The sequence below is a fragment of the Canis lupus genome, chromosome 27 (assembly GCF_003254725.2).
Source record: "Canis lupus dingo isolate Sandy chromosome 27, ASM325472v2, whole genome shotgun sequence".
NCBI classification, from domain to species: Eukaryota; Metazoa; Chordata; class Mammalia; order Carnivora; family Canidae; genus Canis; species Canis lupus.
The window spans coordinates 44,273,250-44,293,511 of record NC_064269.1 but is presented as its reverse complement, the minus strand read 5'-3'; the positions used below and the strand labels follow the sequence as shown (position 1 = coordinate 44,293,511).

General features: G+C 42.8%; 2 protein-coding genes across 24 annotated transcripts in view; one reads left to right on the top strand and one right to left on the bottom strand.

Annotated features, from left to right (window-relative positions):
* Positions 1-20,262, bottom strand: part of CACNA1C (calcium voltage-gated channel subunit alpha1 C) — a 746,601-nt gene that overhangs the window by 695,031 nt on the left and 31,308 nt on the right. The window lies entirely within an intron of this gene.
* The window catches only part of DCP1B (decapping mRNA 1B), a 54,047-nt gene continuing 51,172 nt past the window's right edge, over positions 17,388-20,262 (top strand). For 2 of the 3 annotated variants that reach the window (XM_025461665.3, XM_025461666.3), the window contains exon 1: positions 17,388-17,574. In XM_025461665.3, coding sequence (XP_025317450.1) covers positions 17,425-17,574 — 150 coding nt within the window. In that variant the 5' untranslated portion in view covers positions 17,388-17,424. The remainder of the gene's footprint in view (positions 17,575-20,262) is intronic. The other variant, XM_025461668.3, reaches the window with a different exon arrangement.

Genomic DNA, 20,262 nt, shown 5'->3' with positions numbered 1-20,262 from the left:
AGTGTGTGCAGGCACACATGTGCAAGTGAGGGAGGGGTAGAGGGAGAAGGAGAGAGAGAATCTCAATCTCCATGCCTAACTCTGAGCCTGATGCAGGGCTTGATCCCACATCCCCAAAATCATGAAGTGAATTGGAATCAAGAGTTTGGGGGCTCAGATTAAAAGGGACGGAATACTTCCAAATTCGTTTTATGAGGCCAGCATCACCTTAATTCCAAAACCAGACAAAGACTCCACCAAAAAGGAGAACTGTAGACCAATATCTCTGATGAACACAGATACAAAAATTTTCCACAAGATACTAGCCAAGAGGATCCAACAGTACATTAAAAAGATTATTTACCATAACCAAATGGGATTTATCCCCGGGATGCAAGGCTGGTTCAACACTCGTAAAACAATCACTGTGATAGATTATATCAACAAGAGGAAAAACAAGAATCACATGATTCTCTCAATAGATGCAGAGAAAGCATTTGACAAAATACAGCATCCATTCCTGATCAAAACTCTTCAGAGTGTAGGGATAGAGGGAACATTCCTCAGCATCTTAAAAGCCATCTATGAAAAGCCCACAGCAAATATCATTCTCAATGGGGAAGCACTGGGAGCCTTTCCCCTAAGATCAGGAACATGACAGGGATGTCCACTCTCACCACTACTATTCAACATAGTACTGGAAGTCCTAACCTCAGCAATCAGACAACAAAAAGAAATAAAAGCCACTGAAATTGGCAAAGGAGAAGTCTCACTCTCCCTCTTTGCAGATGACATGATACTGTACATAGAAAACCCAAAAGACTCCACTCCAAGATTGCTAGAACTCATACAGCAATTCAGCAATGTGGCAGGATACAAAATCAATGCCCAGAAATCAGTGGCATTTCTATACACTAACAATGAGACTGAAGAAAATGAAATTAAGGAGTCAATCCCATTTACAATTGCACCCAAAAGCATAAGATACCTAGGAATAAACCTAACCAAAGAGGTAAAAGATCTATACCCTCAAAACTACAGAACACTTCTGAAAGAAATTGAGGAAGATACAAAGAGATGGAAAAATATTCCACGCTCATAGAAAGGAGGAATTAACATTGTGAAAATGTCAATGCTCCCCAGGGCAATTTACATATTCGATGCAATCCCTATCAAAATACCATGGACTTTCTTCAGAGAGTTGGAACAAATCATTTTAAGATTTGTGTGGAACCAGAAAAGACCCCGAATAGCCAGGGGAATATCAAAAAAGAAAACTAGAGCCGGGGGCATCACAATGCTGGATTTCAAGTTGTACTACAAAGCTGTGGTCATCAAGACAGTGTGGTACTGGCACAAAAACAGACACATAGATCAATGGAACAGAATAGAGAACCCAGATATGGGCCCTCAACTCTATAGTCAACTAATATTCCACGAAGCAGGAAAGACTATCCACTGGGAAAAGGACAGTCTCTTCAATAAATGGTGCTGGGAAAATTGGACAGCCACGTGCAGAAGAAGGAAACTAGACCATTCTCTTACACCAGACACAAAGATAAACTCAAAATGGATGAGAGATCTTAATGTGAGACAAGAATCCATCAAAATCCAATAGGAGAACACAGGCAACACCCTTTTTGAACTCGGCCACAGTAACTTCTTGCAAGATACATCCACGAAGGCAAAAGAAACAAAAGCAAAAATGAACTATTGGGACTTCATCAAGATAAGAAGCTTTTGCACAGCAAAGGATACGGTCAACAAAACTAAAAGACAACCTACAGAATGGGAGAAGATATTTGCAAATGACATATCAGGTAAAGGGCTAGTAGATCTAGCCCAAGATCTATAAAGAACTTATTAAACTCCACACCCAAGAAACAAACAATCCAATCATGAAATGGGCCAAAGACATGAACAGAAATTTCACCGAAGAAGACATACACGTGGCCAACAAGCACATGAGAAAATGTCTGCATCACTTGCCATCAGGGAAATATAAATCAAAACCACAATGAGATACCACCTCACACCAATGACAATGGGGAAAATTAACAAGACAGGAAACAACAAATACTGGAGAGGATGTGGAGAAAGGGGAACCCTCTTGCACTGTTGGTGGGAATGTGAACTGGTGCAGCCACTCTGGAAAACTGTGTGGAGGTTCCTCAAAGAGTTAAAAATAGACCTGCCCTATGACCCAGCAATTGCACTGCTGGGGATTTACCCCAAAGATACAGATGCAATGAAACGCCAGGACACCTGCACCCCGATGTTTCTAGCAGCAATGTCCACAACAGCCAAACTGTGGAAGGAACCTCAATGTCCTTTGACAGATGAATGGATAAAGAAAGATGAATGGTCTATGTATACAATGGAATATTACTCAGCCATTAGAAACGACGAATAACCACCATTTGCTTCAACGTGGATAGAACTGGAGGGTATTATGCTGAGTGAACTAAGTCAGAAGGAGTCACAAACATTACATGGTTTCATTCATTTGGGGAATATAAAAAATAGTGAAAGGTATTATAGGGGAAAGGAGGGGAACTGAGTGGGAAATATCAGAGAGGGTGACAGAACATGAGAGTCTCCTAACTCTGGAAAATGAACAAGGGGAGTGGAAGGGGAGGTGGGGGGGGGGGGGCGGATAGAGTGACTGGGTGACAGGCACTGAGGGGGGGCACTTGATGGGATGAGCACTGGGTATTATACTATATGTTGGCAAATCGAACTCCAATAAAAAAAAATACAGAAAAACAAGAGTTTGGGGGCTCAACCAAGGAAGCCACCCAGGCATCTCAATATATTAGGAATTTTAAGACAAGGACAGCAGAGCATTTAAAGCAAGCTCAGAGCCCTTCTAAGGGGGAAGGTACAAGTTGCACACCCATGAAGCCCTGGGTAACCCTACTTTCTATAACATTCTCTTTTTATACCAGGCAGAATGGTTTGTTTATTTATTGGGTATTCTAGCTCTGGACCCAAGGTGCCTGTATGTAAAACTCCTCTGTCTATAAGTTGAGTGACCCTGAGCAAGTTATTCAAGCTCTCTGAGCCTCAACTTCCTTAGCTATAAGATAGAAAATGATACATATAAAGTTCCTGGCATAGAAATACCCAATCAGCCAGGAGGAAGCCAGTTGATTGAGAAGTGTTCTGAATGATAACCAGTGATTAGGGATTATCTGTGAACTCAGTATCTAGGAATAATTTTACTACTGGGAAAAAATAGTCAATATGTGGATATTTCTGTATTTACCCTAGGGACTATTCTGAGACTTGTGTATGGCCGTAGGAAGTCAGTTCCTGGCAGTGAGGAGAAATTATTGGTAGACATCTATGGGGTTCACACAGGAAAAACTTTCTAATACACCACATGTTGAGACTATCTAATGAATTCTCCATCTTCAAGGGCATTCACGAAGGCTTAACAACCATCTTGTCAAGACGCAGAGCAAATTTATGTATTAGGCAGATGGCATTCAAGTTCTCTTCCATTCCTGAGATGCTGTAGATTCAGTGTAGTTTCAGTGTTTCTATTCTGTAACTACAATGTCTAATTTTATTCCTTCCATGGCCTTCCACCAAATCAGCCCTTCTGTCTTCCCTTCTTTCCCCTTCAACCATTTCATTCCAGCCAAGTGTACTTATAGACTCGGGAAGCTTAAAGTATCTAGAATTTTTCTTCTCTTTTTCTACTGTATCTGTCTTAAGGTATCTACCTTCTCCCATCCCCCAGTGCCTTCTATTTTTATTCCTTCATTCTGAAGTTAGCTTCATGTAAATCAGCTTCAGGAAACCTATCCTGATTAATGAGTTGGGAAGGAAGGTACCAGGAAGTAAAGGTACAGAGCAGAGATTTGGAGAACAGTCCTAGGTATCCCAATCAGCTCTCCCAGGTTCTCTCCAACAGTGAGTGACTCTGGGCAACTTACTTAATATTCCTGATCCTAGTTAATTCATCTGAAAAATTTTCATAATATTAGTACCCACTCCACAGAGCTATTCTGAAATTTAAATTTCAGAAATTTAAATTTCAGGTATCTAGCATCCAGAGAGTCCTCAGTGAAGAATGGCAAGTGTTTTACTGATGTCCATCAAAGGGCATTTGCTGATGGGATTCTGTTCCTACCTTTCCTTCAGGTTCCAAGAGAAGTGTGTGTGTGTGTGTGTGTGTGTGTGTGTGTGTGTGTGTGTGTGAGAGAGAGAGAGACAGACAGACAGACAGATACAGAGACAGAGGCAGAGAGACAGAGAGAGCCTCTCTGAAAGAACCATACACCTTTTAATGTTTGTCTTTAACCCTATTTTAAAGATTGTCCACCATGTTCATGCCATGATGCTATATAGTAAGAAACTTAACAAATGCTTCTTCCCTACAGAAAGTTAAAGAACATGAGGAATCAATAGAACATAAAACCATCTACCATTGCTATCTTAAGGATACCATTAGGTGGTAAATATTAAATATGTGTAGTTCATTTTAAATAATATTTAACATATTATGGGCACTAAAAAACAGAATTGATCTGTGAGCAAATCCAACAGTGCTATAGTTAACAGTACCCCCCTCACAAAAATAACATGTTACATTAGAGGCCATCTGGATTCTATTTCCCACCCTCAAGCATCTCAACCTCTGCTTTTCCCCTTCCTCTTTCCCTCCTACCAAACCATTCATTCTGTACCATTCTGGGACAGTTAAAGACTCACACAGCTCAGACCCCCAAGTCATGACTCAGGGAGCCACTCAGTTTGACTTCTACTTTTTTCATTTCAATAGTATCCACAGAAATCAGGAATCCCTTCTCTCACTGGAGAGTGACAGATTTTACTCCCTCATTAGGCAATGCTTAAAGGACGGTTAGTTAGGGACTTGGAACTGCTGTTTTAGCTGGTTTCAGTTTATTTGCATGTTTGTAAGAGAGTTGGACTAGGAAAGAAAACCCAATATGATGGCGAGGGAAAAGCTCTATCTTTTGTTTTACCATCATAGCTTTACTCACATGTAAATTCGAGTGCTGTGTTTTTAAAATCAGATTTGCTGTGTATTAAATTGAGTTCTCTGTCTCTGCCAGGTATTGGTCAAATTGAACTGAGTTTTCTTCTCAAATTAGTTGAGTCATGCTTATTAAGATAGAGAGACCAAATTAGCTCTGTAAAATCAGCTACTGTCTTGTGTAATGCCCAAACTTGGCTGCATCTCAATCAATGGATCAAGTGTTTGCCCACAGCCTTGAATTTCATCTTTCCTCACTTCTTCTCTTTTATCCCAGCTATTTTCTCAACATTCTACCTTCCCTTCTACTATGAGTGGTGTGCAGGAGCCAACTCACACCAGCTGGTGAGAGAAGATTGTAAAATTTTCAGAAATACAAAATTTGAACCAATTGTTAAACATAACAGGTATTAAATTATTTAAGCTTACAATTAAATAGGTTACATAAAAAACAAAAGGGAGAAGCAGTCAAAAACCTCATTACTTCCTGACCACTTTAACTACATTCTTGGAGTTCTTGGAGTTACTTACATTTGTGTTTGTTGAATGGTGGAAAACCATAAGCTACTGAGCATCTCTTCCCTAATCTGCATCCAGTGGCGTTAGTGTTGCTATGTGAAATCAAGTCATAGTGAGATATCTATAGCAGGTAAATCAACAAATGTTGCATATCAGCCTTTGATGTGTTGTTTTGTCCACTGTTTGGACAAGGGGTCTGCAAACTCTGGCCAATGCCTTGATTTTGTATGGCTCTTTAGCAAAGAATAGTTTTTATACTTTAGAGTTTGTGAAAAAATATTCAGAACCTCACTTTCTTAGAGACGTTAATATTGTGTTGTGTCAGTCTAGAAGGCAACCTAAGGTCTTTCTGATTTGTTGTGCTATGTCTTCCAGGCAAGATGTGAACCTCCAACTGGGCTTTTCTTGCTTTTTTCTACCGCCTTCCTGAGAGTGAGGACTCTGGCATTAGGATTTGACTGACAACTGAATTTCATGGAGCACAAAGCAAATGAACCCAATCATCTTGCCACCAGACTCACATTAGCTCCACAGACCCAACAACAGTAAAAATACGTTTTGATTACTAGAAGCATTAGATAAGACCAAAAAAAAAAACAAAAAACAAAAAAAAACAAAAACACCACTTCACATCACAATGGTAAGTGGATAGTTGGCAATTATCCAGGTCATTGGATCAGTGTAAGTAGCCAGACCATTCCACTCCCCTTCCTCAAAAAAGTCTGGGAGCTTAATGATCTACTTTGCCAAGATTAACTGGGAAATTACAGAATCTGTGTCCTTTTATTTTTTAAGGGTGAAAATTCATCTCTGATGAATTCATTTCATCCTGAAATCCATAAATGCTTGAGAGTTCTTGAAGGAGCTGTCTTCATTTAAGCCTGCGAAGCATCACCTGAATTCTTTAGATGTTTACCAAGATGGCAGTTCAATTTCAAAGCTGAAAACCAGCAGAAGAAAACATTTCTGTTGCTCTGACTCCTTGTCCTTTCCCCAATGTGCTCAGGGTTTTGATACCTGGCATCAGAGTCCCACCATCCCAGTCCAATTTAGGCCCTCAGTGTCATCTATTTCTCCTAATATTACCCTGTCTTCAGCCCACCTATTTTCTACATTGTAGCCAGAATTATCTTTCTGCAAATCAGATGTCACTTCTCTCTTCAATTGCAGCCGGTTGCCTAGAGGATAGACTTTCAATACCAAAGTCCAAGCCATGTCCAGAAGACTCCTAAGCATGTAGCTCCAGTCTATCTAGAGCTGTATCCTTGATAAGTAGAAAGCTTCTAAATCAATGGTTCCCAAACTTTAACATATATTATCTGGGAACTTTTACAAATCCTGATACCCCAGTGACACAACACCAATTAAATCAGAATGTCTTGGGCTGAAGCCAGCATCCGACATCTTAAGTAGTGCCAAAACTATAATCGTATTTTGGTCACTCAGATTCCCTGGAGGACCAGAAATTGTTCTTACAACTTTTACTTATGTAATTTTATAAATCTATTGTGATAGTAAACATGGTATTTGTCTGTATTTGATGTATCTCCTCCATCAAACTTTAAGTTCCTGGAAAGCAGGGTCTGTTTTTAATTTTTGTCATATTAATGATATTTAGATAGTACTTGGCAACCTAATAGGAGCACAACAAACATTTGTCAAATCAAAGAACAGATGGATGAACAAATAAATAAATTATATCAAGTGGGAGACATTAAGCAGAATGAGGTTTAAGAAGCTTAATATAGGGCAACCTGGGTGGCTCAGTAGTTTAGCGCCGCCTTCCGCCCAGGGCGTGATCCTGGAGACCCGGGATTGAGGCCTGTGTCAGGCTTCCTGCGTGGAGCCTGTTTCTCCCTCTGCCTGTGTCTCTGCCTCTCTCTTTCTCTCTCTCTGTCTCTCATGAATAAATAAATAAAATCTTTTTAAAAAAAGAAGCTTAAAATAAGGAATACTCTTCCTTATTTAAGAAACAAAGCCATTCATGTCATTTTTTAATAAAGTGGATCATTTTAAAGGATGGAGCAGCCCATTTGTCACTGAATTGATCACCATAGTCCTTAATAAATGATCATGGTGGAGAGAACATTGCCCTGTCTAGTCCTGTTCTGTCATTACTGTTATTATTAAGTACTTGATATGGTTCAGGTGCTTTAGTTGTATTTTCTCGTTTAGCTCTCAACAACAATCCTACAAAGTAGGATTCTTTAAAAACCTCATTTCATAGAGAAGGAAACTGAAGTTGACATGGGATAAGGAATTGCCCACACTAGCTGAGCCACATTCAAACCCAGGAAGTTTGTCCTTGGCACAGAGGCTGCCAACCAGGCTGCCCAGTGGCTCTCCAACCTGGAAGTAGTTAGACTCATTTCAAGGAGATTTACCAGGGCCCAACCTGAGAGTTCAATTAACTTGTCTGTATGAGCCCTGGCCATTGGTACTTCTTTTAAAATGCCCTCCGGCAATTATAATGTGTAGCCAGGGTTGAGAACTTCTGCTCTAGGCTCTCTCTACTCTGAGTTGATGTAACCTCACAAAAGCCACTCTTTTAGTTTTCTTCCCTCCAAAAAGTGGCTGAAATGACTTATCTTGGCGATAATTCAAGCTTGAATGCCTAGGAGTGATCCCTGCTCCTCATCCATCCCTAACCTCAGGAATGGGCAAAGAGGCAAAGAGAAGGCTCTTGGGATCTCCATACGTGGACTTCCAGCCAGCCTTTGCCTGGATTTTTTAGCCCCCACTGAAGGAAAATTGGAGCTATGACAAGCTAGTGCTATAGTTTATTTCATGAAATGCAGTGAAGGAATAAGAGCGGTATATAGCTCCTTGGAAAGAATAAGAAAGAATAAATGTAGCCCATCGAGTATACCTTGCTAGCCCTACTTGAAGATGATCACTCAGCACTGGGGAAAGAGAAAGTGTATAGGAGAGTCTAGTGACTAGTAAACTAGCCCTTTCATAGCTGACAGTGGTCTCCTCTGCCCTGTCAGTGTGACAAGTGTGAAGAAGTAGAGAATACAGTCTCGGGAAGGGAAATTCCTAGGGAGCAGAATGAGGGAGGGCTAAAGCAGATGAAAATTGCTGGTAGTTCGAGTACGTACTATTCATATAGATGAATACTCCAGCCAGGACTTGGTAGTATCAAAGGAGGAAAGGACTGCCCTTGGGAGGGTCTTACTTAGTCTGCTCTGCTCTAAGGCCAGAGGGGATCAATGTGGCTTTAGGATATGCTGTCTATAGCACTACTCAGACAAGTCTCTACTGCCTCTCTAAGACCAAAAGCTCAAACCACCCAAGAAAATTCCAAGTGTAAGAATGAGCAGGGCCCAGTCTCTCACTCTTAGGGCCATTCCACCCTGGTCTGGTCCTAAAGAGAAGATGTACAACACCTTCATTTTGTTACTCTTGGCAATTCACTTAAACCAAAGGCTTTTTGTGCCTCTGCCATGTGCTCCCATAGCATCCTAAACTTTTTATAAAGCACCAACCCCACCTGATTGTCATTACCTGTTTGTGTGTCCATCTTCCCAGTTAGACTCTAAACTCCAGAAGGGCATGGCATGCTTGTCTTGTTCACTGTAGTATTCTCAGCTCGCAGCTCTATGCCTGTCCTATTATAAGAGCTTACTAAATGTTCACTGGGTGAATAAATGATTAAATGTAAAGGCTATCTGACAAACGAATACAGCAATACTTGCTATCTACTTCACAGGAAACTAGTGAGACAGGAGCTGCCCTACTTATTACAAGAGCTCTCCCAGTTTAGACTAATCATGGCTTATTTAGGTTAAACATGTTTGTTTACCTGACATTTTCTTGTTTTATTATAAAGCCCATATAATTCTTAACAAAGCAACTAAAACTGAACAGTGGGTTCAGTGTTTGCAGTTCTTTGAAAATGTATTAATACTTAGGGCCCTCAGAGGCAGCGACCCCATAACAGTGTGAGACAGGCTTGCTGGGGTCATAGCCACTGCTCCTAGGAGTCTCCATAACAGCAGCAAAGGTCAAAGCCCTGCAGAAGGCCACTTATTACCAACAGGAAATATAGAAAAAAAACACCCGGCCCTTTAATCGTTAAAATACCTCGAGGGGAAAAAAAAGCTGTGTTATAATCAGGCTTTATCCGCAGAGGAAGTAGAGCCTTCTTTGGACCCTCAAATCCTGATTTTAAAGCCTCATACATCATGATTATATCAAAATCCTTAAAGTGTTTCTTTCAAAGAGCTCTTTCAAGAATACTCACAATTGTTACAAAAATAAATGTTATTATCCCCTATTACAAATAAGAAAAACTGGTCTGGTTTCTATATGATTTCTCCTCTAATCACAGAAATAGGTGAAAACCTAGGGATGCTGATCCCCAATCCACAAAGCTAGTACCACTGCCAACCTGCCTTACTTCCAAAGACAGTACAGACCCTGAGAGCACTCAAGACTCCTGCAGTACACCAGAATGTAGACCTATATTTGCAATTTTATATATAGTATTTCCTGTCCCCAAGTTCCTAAGGACATCCAAGAAATAAATCAGAGGCCTGGCAATAGCGATAATGTTAAAAATTAAGAATCACAACCATTAGCAAACTAAAAAGGGGTAGAAATAATTCTGCACTTTGCATTAGTACATTTGTTTACCATACACAAGGTGCCTTTATAAATGATAAAGTACTAATTCTCATTCTGCATGTGTGACTCTCTTGTCCAGAATGTAAATCCTGCCATAATCAAAAGCAATGGCCAATGACAAAACATTGAGAGTGCCCCATCTTTGCACCAGGCACTTTATATTCTAAGCACTTTACACACATTATATGATTTAGCTCCCACAACAACCTGAGGAGGTACATGCTATTATTGTTCTTATTTTGTGGGTGAAGAAACTGAGGCCTGGAGCTTAATAGAACACCCAAGTTTACATAGCTAGGAGGAGATGAGACCAAGATTTAGATCTGGGTCTCTCTGACTTCAAAACTCACGTTCTTCATCATTATACATACTCTCTCCCCCCAAAAAAGAATTATGCTGCTATGACTGAATTACATTCTCCATAGGTTAGGGATATTGAAGAAATCCCAATCCCAGAAAAATAAGTCAGTGAAAGTTACTCAGAAATACTTCTGATCATTAAGGTATCCCCAAAGCACATGGCCAAAAAATCAGTGACTTAAAATGATACTAGAGTAGAAATACAGGTCAAATCCAATTACAGTGGATCTCAAAGGAGCATCCAAGCTCTTATGGTATCCTGGAACTTGATTATATTAAATAGTGCCTGCTTCAACTACTAAGGGACACACTGATCCTCCTTCCCTTTCTCCGAATTCTGGCACCTGTCAATATATCACAATTTAGCCCTTGGTTATATATTATGTTTTATTGTTCACCATTTTTTCATGTATGCTTAGCTTTTTTCCTCAACTAGATTTTAAGTTCCTCGAGAATAAAAACTAGGCTTCATACTTTGTTGCCCTTTCTAATTCATTATGTGCTTATAATGTGCACAAACCAGGTGACAACTAGATGTGTTATTTATTGACTTATTTAACAAAAATACCGGAGTTGGCGACCTTTTTCTGCAAAGGAACTGAGAGTAAATATTTTAGGCTTTGGAGGTCATCTGGTTTCCGTTGTAGCCACTCAACTGTGCTGTTCTAGGGTGAGAGCAGCCCTCTGGCTGTCTATCAATACACTGAGTGTGACTGTGCCCCAATAAAACTTTATTTATGAAACAGGCAGAGGGCTAGATTTGGCCTGTGGGCTATAGTTTGTCAAACCTAATAGAGACTATACAAGACAGGCTTGAGGGTCCAGGCTGGGAAATGTTTTAAAATCTCAGCATTCTCTCAACAGATTCTACACCGCCTCCTCAGGCCTCTAACCCATTTTTAGAGTACTGGCTCCTGACTAAGCCAAGTGTTCTTCCAAACCCTCTTACCTTGGACTTAAGTTTAGTTCAGCACAATATTTTGCTGTTCATTTTCCTTTGGGGCTTCACACATCAGTTTAAAAAGAGAAAAATCAATCACCGAGTGGAGAGCTGACATGGTAGGTTGTATTGATTATAAGTAATCAGAAAATCCTTCAAATGTATTCCATCTAGGACTCCCTGACACTTTTTTCCGACTGCTTCCTATAGACTGCCATGTAAATCGTCAAGGTAACTTGAAATAGGTATTTCACCTGGATTAACAATCTGCAGAGAGAGCTGATCACCTTAAGTGTAGCAAGGGTAAATATTCCTTCCTCCCAACAGTGACTGTTTTTCCCTCTGAGAAGGAAAGAGCACAGAAAATGAAGGATGACACCCTTTCTCTTTCTTGATTATAACATTCAGCCCTCAGTTTTGACATAATGTTAATAAGTCCTCAATACGCTGCTTTCCTGACCTAATTTCAATGTGCATCAAACAGATTGTTCATTATTGTTTCTGGGCTCATCGACATATTGGTAAAGACTGCAGCATTTGAGATGACTGGAGGTGGTTCAATAGCTAGCCACGCAATCTGGAGTGGGGAAGCATCCTAATTCAATCACTTTATCCCACAGAGAATTGAAGTGGCCTGCCTAGAACTGTGGATTCTACCCAAATCAAATAATCATAAGGTCATCCCTCGACGGTGTTGGTAGTGCCACAGTGAACTGGCTGGCACCACACACACCTAGGTAACATGAGAAGCAACTCAAGTTTGCTGTCCTAATGCAAAATCCGCTAACAACCTCCCACACTCCCACTCTGCCCCAGGACAAAACTTTATGTGAAATTGGCCACATTCAGTATCAGCTTTCTGAATCATGACGCAGAGCTGCCTGTGTTTGCAGAGACATGGCAGATGGTCTATGCAACTTCCACGGTCCCTTCCATGGTGCACTTGCAAAATGGAGATTTGTCTTCTGCTGTCTCAACACACCCTTTCCACATCCTGCTCTCCCTCTTAGCATTCAGGTGCTGAAACTCACAGACGTTAGTTACTGCAGTGGTCTTGTGTTTTAAGCCTGTAATCTCTTCATGTGGAATTAAAGGCACTTCTCATGTTTTAACATGGTCTAGGCATTGGGAAGCAACTAGAAAGACATCTTTAGTGCAGAGGTCCTCTGTGCCCACTAAGCCTGACCCCTGACAATGAGGTAAAGTGAATAGGTTTAGTGGGACTGGCGGAGAGAGGCAAAATGAGATTAGAAGAGAATGTGTATGTGTGGTCTCCCCATTCCAAAGAGCTCCAGTTACCCCAAGTCCACTCCAGGCCAGGTTAGCAGAGGTTTAATCCAGGCAGTGGCTGGGCCCAGACTGGAGAAATTTCAGGCTTGAGCAAAGGCTCACCCAACAGGTCCCTTTCTTTCCCACATCTGCCCCTTCTCATTCTGCTCCAAGGCCCTCTGACAGCTATTTCACATCTCAGCTGCTTGCAATCTCATGGAACAGACATGTATTTACTATATTATTTATTCCTCTGTTTTTGAAGTTTTTGATAAGTATGTTTTAGCTCACATTATCCATTTTATAGAAATCCTGGGAATGAACTGCCTTGGGAATTAACAAGCTCCTTGTCAGGACGCCTGGGTGGCTCAGTGGTTGAGTGTCTGCCTTCGGCTCAGGGCATGATCCAGGAGTCCTGGGATCAAGTTCCACATCTGGCTCCCTGTGAGGAACCTGCTTCTGTCTCTGCCTTTCTCTTTCCGTGTCTCTCATGAATAAACAAGTTCTTAACAAAATAAAAAAAAATTAAAAATAAATTAAAAAATAAAAACAAGCTCCTTGTCACACAGAACTTTGTTGAGACGAACTGAACAGTGGCAATGTAATTGGACAGGAAGGATCCTTCTGGGCTTCTATTAGAAATAATAATAACAAGGGCACCTGGGTGCTCAGTTGGTTGGGTGCTGAACTCTTGGTTTCGGCTTAGGTCATGCTCTCAGGGTCTTGGGTTGGAGCCCCTGAGCTCAGAGAGGAGTCTGCTTATCTCCCCCTCTCTCTGCTTCCCCTGCCACGCTCTCTAAAATAAATTTAAAAATCTTTTTTTAAAAAAAGAAATAATAACAATGATGAAACTAATGCTAATGATGATGTAGGGTTGTTTTTTTTTTTAAGATTTTTATTTATTTGAAAGAGGGAGAGTGAACAAGAGAGACACAGAGAACACAAGCAGTGACAGACAGAGGGAAAGGGAGAAGCAGACTCTTGGCTGATTGGGGAGCCCGACATGGGGCTTGATCCCAGGACTCCAGGATTATGACCTGAGCCAAAAGCAGACACTTAACCGAATGAGCCACCTAGGCGCCCTTGATGATGTAGTTATAATAAGAATAGCTTTTCTCATTTGCAGAACATTTCCTAGATTGTAAATCTTTTTCAAGTAAGCTAACTTGATCTCATTTATTTCATAAAATTGGTAGGGCAGATATTAGTTAGGATCCCCAAGTTAGGGACGCCTAGCTGGCTCAGTGGTTTAGCGCCTGCCTTTGGCCCAGGGCGTGATCCTGGAGTCCCGGGATCAAGTTCCACATCGGGCTCCCTGCATGGAGCCTGCTTCTCCCTCTGCCTCTCTCTGTGTGACTCCCATGAATAAATAAATAAAATCTTAAAAAAAAAAAAAAGGATCCCCAGGTTAAAGGTAAGGTCACTTGTAGGTCACATAGATAAAAAGATGTTATTAAAGTAGTTTCCCTTTCCTCTTCCACTGTATACTGCTGTCTACAAAAGAAATGAACCATGCACTGAGAACAACTGGTAACAAGCTTCAAACCATTTCCCTCCAATAGGAGAAAGAGGGCATTCATTAATTCCTTACTTCTATCATCTTTTAGTACAAAATTCCTAGCAAAAAGGACGATTCATACAGGCAGCACAAGCAAACCATCAGTCATTTAAGTCATTTTAGAATCACGAACTCTTAGGGGGCATCCTGGAAGCTCCTCTTTCCCCTCCATTCCGACACATTCTACTCTAGGACAAATGCAAAACTTGGAGGTCATTTACACAACAAAGAGCACTAGTAAAGCAGACTGTGTATTTATGTTTCAGATTGTTATGCCATAAAAGTCAATTTATATTTATATACAAGCACTCATACATAGCTACAAAACCAAACATTTTCGTTTATATCTCTATTTTCAAACAATTGAAATATAGTATGTTCAAACAATTACCTTGATGGATTAGGTGGTGGATTTTATCTTAGTCATTTCAATAGTATAAAAATCATAGACCTGAACATTATTTTTTATCACATTACAAACTTGTTTTAAATTCTAGTATAGGGATCCCTGGGTGGCGCAGGGGTTTGGCGCCTGCTTTTGGCCCAGGGCACGATCCTGGAGACCCGGGATCAAATCCCACGTCGGGCTCCCGGTGCATGGAGCCTGCTTCTCCCTCTGCCTGTGTCTCTGCCTCTCTCTCTCTCTCTCTCTCTCTCTCTCTGTGACTATCATAAAAAAAAAAAAAAATCTAGTATAAAACTTTAAATACCAAGTGTTGGCACATGTTTTATCTCATAATGACAATTATAAAATAATCATGAAACCCCAAAATCATGAGTAGCTATTCAAGGTATCATAACGAGACTTCCCGAAACACAGTGGAAGTATGCCAGCACTGTGGAAGCCAATGGAAGTTAATGTCACATGGATTAAAAAAGAATTAGCCTATTATGAATGGTCTTTTACTAACATAGAGCCTGCAGCTTGGTATGTTTGGATAAGTAACAACGACCTGATTTTACACAGGTTATTTAAGCAGAAAGTTGGCAGAAGTCTGTCTTCATCCTAGAAGATTGGAGCTTTAAGATTTTCGGGGGAAAAGGAATTTTTGAAAAAGAGAACAAAGCTCCGTGGTCCAGTAATGAACAATATGGCAATGCTGGAGTCACTGCAACATTATGGTTTTGTTTTTTTTTTTCTGTGTGACTTCTAATCCTTGTTTTTTCCCTTTTCTTTCTTTTCCTTACAATATAGAAAGTTTAAAAAAAAAAAACTTCCCATTTTTTTCTCTCTTCCTTTGAATGTAAATTCTGAAAGATCAGGACTTGTTATTGTATGCTGTTTTATTCCAACTTGGATTTCAGTATTCTATAAGTCATAAGCTCTAAAAAAAAAAAAGAAAGAAAGAAAGAAAGAAAGAAAGAAAGAAAGAAAGAAAGAAAGAAAAGAAAAGAAAAGAAAAGAGAGGGCAGCCCCGGTGGCTCAGCGGTTTGGCGCCTGCCTTTGGCCCAGGGCGTGATCCTAGAGACCCGGGATCGAGTCCCACGTCGGGCTCCCTGCATGGAGCCTGCTTCTCCCTCTGCCTTTCTTTCTCTCTCTCTCTCTCTCTCTGTGTGTGTGTGTGTGTGTCTCATGAATAAATAGATTTTTTTTAAAGGCATTAAATGAGTAAATTCAACTAACTCACGGTTTAGTTCAATAGAATAAGCATTTACTAAATCTCGATTCACAAGACATTGGATCAACTATTAGGGAGCCAACTAGGGTGAATCTATGTTTCCTGAAATATTGGGAAAGGTAGACTTTATCCATAGACCCCAAGACTCAAAGGCAAATTCCTTTACAAAAGAAATGTTAAACGTTTGCTAAAAACTTTTAACAAAAATGTACATCCAGTTATGCAAGCATCAGACCGACAACATCCTCGAAGGTTTAAAGACCAAATCCCCCATCACAGACTTTCTAAACGCCGACCGATCTCACCAGAAAAGACTTCAAGTACTGAGAAGCTGTCCAACTCCTGGTAGTGGATATGTGTTCCCTAGGCTTCCATTTCTCACTTGAAAGCTCAAAAATTATCATTGTCAACAATAATTGCTCTTGTTTTCCTGGAAGTGACAGATGCATGTTATTTATTTTTGAAAAAATGTCTATGGAATACCTGTCTGAATAACCACGGTCCGTCCATCTTTCTTCCAAGTAAGAAGAGTGTGCCGTGAGTATAAAAATAAATACTAGTTCAGCTTGCACCTCAAGCACAGCAGCATTTTCCTGGAGACAAATAGAGGGTACTCCCGCGTGCAGCACGTGTGCTTTGCACACACTTGTGGTTTCTTCAGACAGGACTTAAAAAGTGTGGGCGCCTGGGTGGTTGAGCCCCTCGCTCTCGGTTTCCCCGGGGTAGTGACCTCAGGGTGACGAGGTGGGAGCAGGGCCTGCGCTGCTTTGCCCGCTGCGGGGGGGGGGGGGGGGGGGGGCGCTCAGTCTACCCCACCCCGCCCCTCCCCACTCCCCTGCACGCTCTCTCAGAAATAATCAATCTTCTAAAAGTGAGCCAAACAGTTGGACTCTAATAAAATCAGGGATTTTTGCTACTTCACCGAGAACACCCTCCAGTGGCCCGGGCTTTTAGTGTCGTGCCCTGCCCGGCCGGACTCACTCGGACACCTGTACTCTCGCTCACCATTGGTGCCGGTGTCAACGCGGTGAAAGAGGCCAGCGCAGCTCAGCAGCGTCCTCAGAGTGGTTTCGACCTGGCAGGGCCCTGAAAGGGTCTCGGGGATTCCCGGGGGCTCGAGAACCAGGGTGTCTGTGCATAGGGAGATCCCAGCGCCCTTTCCCCTCAGTTTATTAATTCCTTGGGCTTATTTATTATTGGAGGTTTGGTCACTGATCAAAGACAAGACAGGCCAAGGCGTGCAACGCGTCCGAGAGGGGCACCTGCCGCGCCCGCTGCTCCAAGGCCCGCAGAGCGAGGAAGCGGCCCTCGCGGAGGGGAACCGGCTTCAGCCCCGCAGCGCTCGTCGCGGGCGGGCTTGCGGCCATCGACTAGTACTGCCTCGCGCGTGTCGCGGCGGTGGGGGCGGGGGCCGGCTGGAGAAGCGAGGCCGCCCCGGACCTGCGGCCGCCGCGCGGTGTCGGGGGCGAGGCGGCTCGCTCGCTCTGCGATCTATTGAGGGTGGCTTCCGACAGCGCTGGCTGATGCCGGGGAGGGAGGGAAGATGGCGGCCGTGGCGGCTGGCGGCCTGGTGGGGAAGGGGCGCGACATCAGCCTGGCGGCCCTGCAGCGCCACGACCCCTACATCAACCGCATCGTGGACGTGGCCAGCCAGGTGGCTCTGTACACCTTCGGCCATCGGGCCAACGAGTGGGTGCGTGCGGACGCGCCGGGGCCGCGCCGGCAGGGCGAGGGTGGGGAGAGAGATCGCCAGCCCCGGGCCGCGACCGCCCGCGCCCCGCCCGCGCACGGAGGGCTGCAGGTGGACGGAGACGGACGGCGGCGGAGGGCGGTGGCCGAAGCCGTGGCCGCCGGGTCCCGGCCGGCCGCTCGGAGGAGCCCCCGACGACCCGCACGTGGGGAGAGCTGAGCGGTCGGGGGCGGGCCCGGGGCCGAGGCGGGGGGGGGGGGGGGCGCCCGGGGGGGCGCCCCGAGGCCGGAGGACCGACGGGCTCCGGGAAGCGGAGCCGCAGCCGGGCGGCGCGGGGAGCCGCGCTGTGGGGAGGCGGGGGCTCGGGTGGGCCGCAGGGGCGGCTGACGCTGGCGACTCGGCGACGCCAAGTGGGAGGCTCCGGCAGAGGCGCGGGGGCTGGGCCTCGCCTGCCCCGAGGCTGGCGCCCCGGCGAAGGGGGTCGCGCAGCCTGCCCGGACCGACGGGCGCCCGGAGCCCAGTGCGCGGCCAGCCGGGTTACTCGGCGCCCTTCTCCAAGCAGAAACCCGGTGAATAGCCATGGAATGAAATTGGACTTCCTCGCAGTTACAGTGGGGCAGGGGCCTGAAACGCCTGAGTCCTGCTGCGTGAGGTTCTGTGGCCCCCCCACCTGAATGCAGACAGACGTAGTTTCTCTTTTCCTCATACGGTTTTTGTCCCAAATAGTAGTCCGTTCGTTATATAACCCTCCATCATTTTAAAACAAGTTACAAAACAGTATAGAGAACTGAGCGCGAATGAATGGATTTCAGGGTTTTTTCTTAAAGTATATTTTCCAAGACATCAAAATTCAATCAAGGAAAACACGCATTTTGAGCAAATTCATGTTTTTTTTAACATCTGCATACATTTACATAGCCTCCTTATTGCTAGCGTACATCTTGAGCAGTCTGTAATAAAAAAATTCACCTGAAAATCATAAACAAAAGTAAAAAGATTTAAAAGGAGAGAGAAGAGAACAGTTTTGCCCTAAGTTCTTAAGTGAGGAGATTTGCTGGAACGGAGTAAGGAACTCAGGTCTGTACTCTTAGTCCTCCGCAAAAAAGGAAAGCAGGGAGACCTCTTTAATCACCATCTGTAATAGAAAGTACACCACTTGGTCAGGAGAGAGGTTATTTCCCCCTAATTTTAGGGGGAATTTGTCACCTGGGTCTTTATATGTATAGAGGACACTGAACAGTGTACTGGACAATCTCATCAATGGGAGTTTAGAAAAAATACAAAGATATGATACATATTGTATTGCTATTATATTGCTCTATAAGAAAATGCCAAAGACTTAACGTGTTATTTCTGTCAAGGCAATTTTGTAGGAGAGAAAGGATCTCCGTGAGCCTACTTGTCAGTGAGATTAGAGTCTGGAGAATCTTGAGAAATTGTTAACATGCAGAGGAAACCATTCCTTTTGGAAAACAATTGTCTCCTACAGGCCTTTGACAGGAAATCTGTGATAGATCCCTGTTAAAATACTTACAGAGGTTTATTAGATAGCCAGTGAAGTCCTTCTAAAGCCTCATCAAAAGACAGAAGTGTCACAACGCATTATTTACAGGAGTTATGTTTTCCTGCTTCCTGAGCTTGTTGCCTTCAGACAGGGCATAATTCATTCAGTAAAAGGTCATTCTTTCAAAGTACTAATCTTCAAGGCTGTGGTAGCCAGAAGAAAGAGACCTAGTTCAGAGGTAGAGCAGTTGCTCAGGGTAAGCAGTTTGTCACCACTGTCTCCATATGTCATCACTCAGGGCCTCTGGACTGGAGCCCTTTGAACATAAGCCTACTGAAAGTATAAAGAACATTCTTGAGATTGGAGGTGAAAGTATATGCAAGAAAGCAGATGGGAAGTAAGGGAAGGAAATTCTTACTACACTGAAATAGATGAAGAATGACTTCAGGCATTTAGAGCAGGAGGTATTAGAAATGAAGGGTAGACAGAAAATGAGGTGCTTGAAGGAAAGATGAAGAAAAATAATGTCATGACTGGAATCAGAATTTGAGAGCTAGAACTACTTCTCATTATCTGAAAAGACTGCTCCCCCCAAATACCCAATTGTCGTTTGAAGAATATATTTTCACCTTTCAGTCCTTGGAGTAGTGGCTCGTAGCTAGTTTTGATTTTGTCTCCAAGGAACATTTGGCAGTTATCTGACCGAAATTTGTGGTTGTCACACCAAGAGAGAACATGTTACTGGCATCCAAAGGATAAGCCAGGGATGCTGCTAAATGTCCTACACACAGGACAAGCCCCCATGACAAAGATTTATCTGGCCCCAAATATCAAAAGTGCTGAGCTTGAGAAACTGCCTTAGAATGACTATTATGTTTCTAGCTAGTGTTTTCTAAGTTTTGTGTGTATTGAAATCATTTGGAGTTTTAAAAAGTATAACCTTCCAGATTAAAATCTCCTTTTGTAGGCATTTGCTATATGTTAAAGGCTCATAGGTGACTTAGATGCTACATGCATGATTGAGAGAGACAAATTTATGGGGATAAATGGAGACCTACTTTTTCATTATATTAACATAGATAATTAGTAATGTAGAGATTGCTTTGGGTGGTTTCAAAGGTGTTAAATACTGTGCCAAGTCACAGTAATTGGCCAACTGGCACAATTTTGTATTCCATCTTATTTTA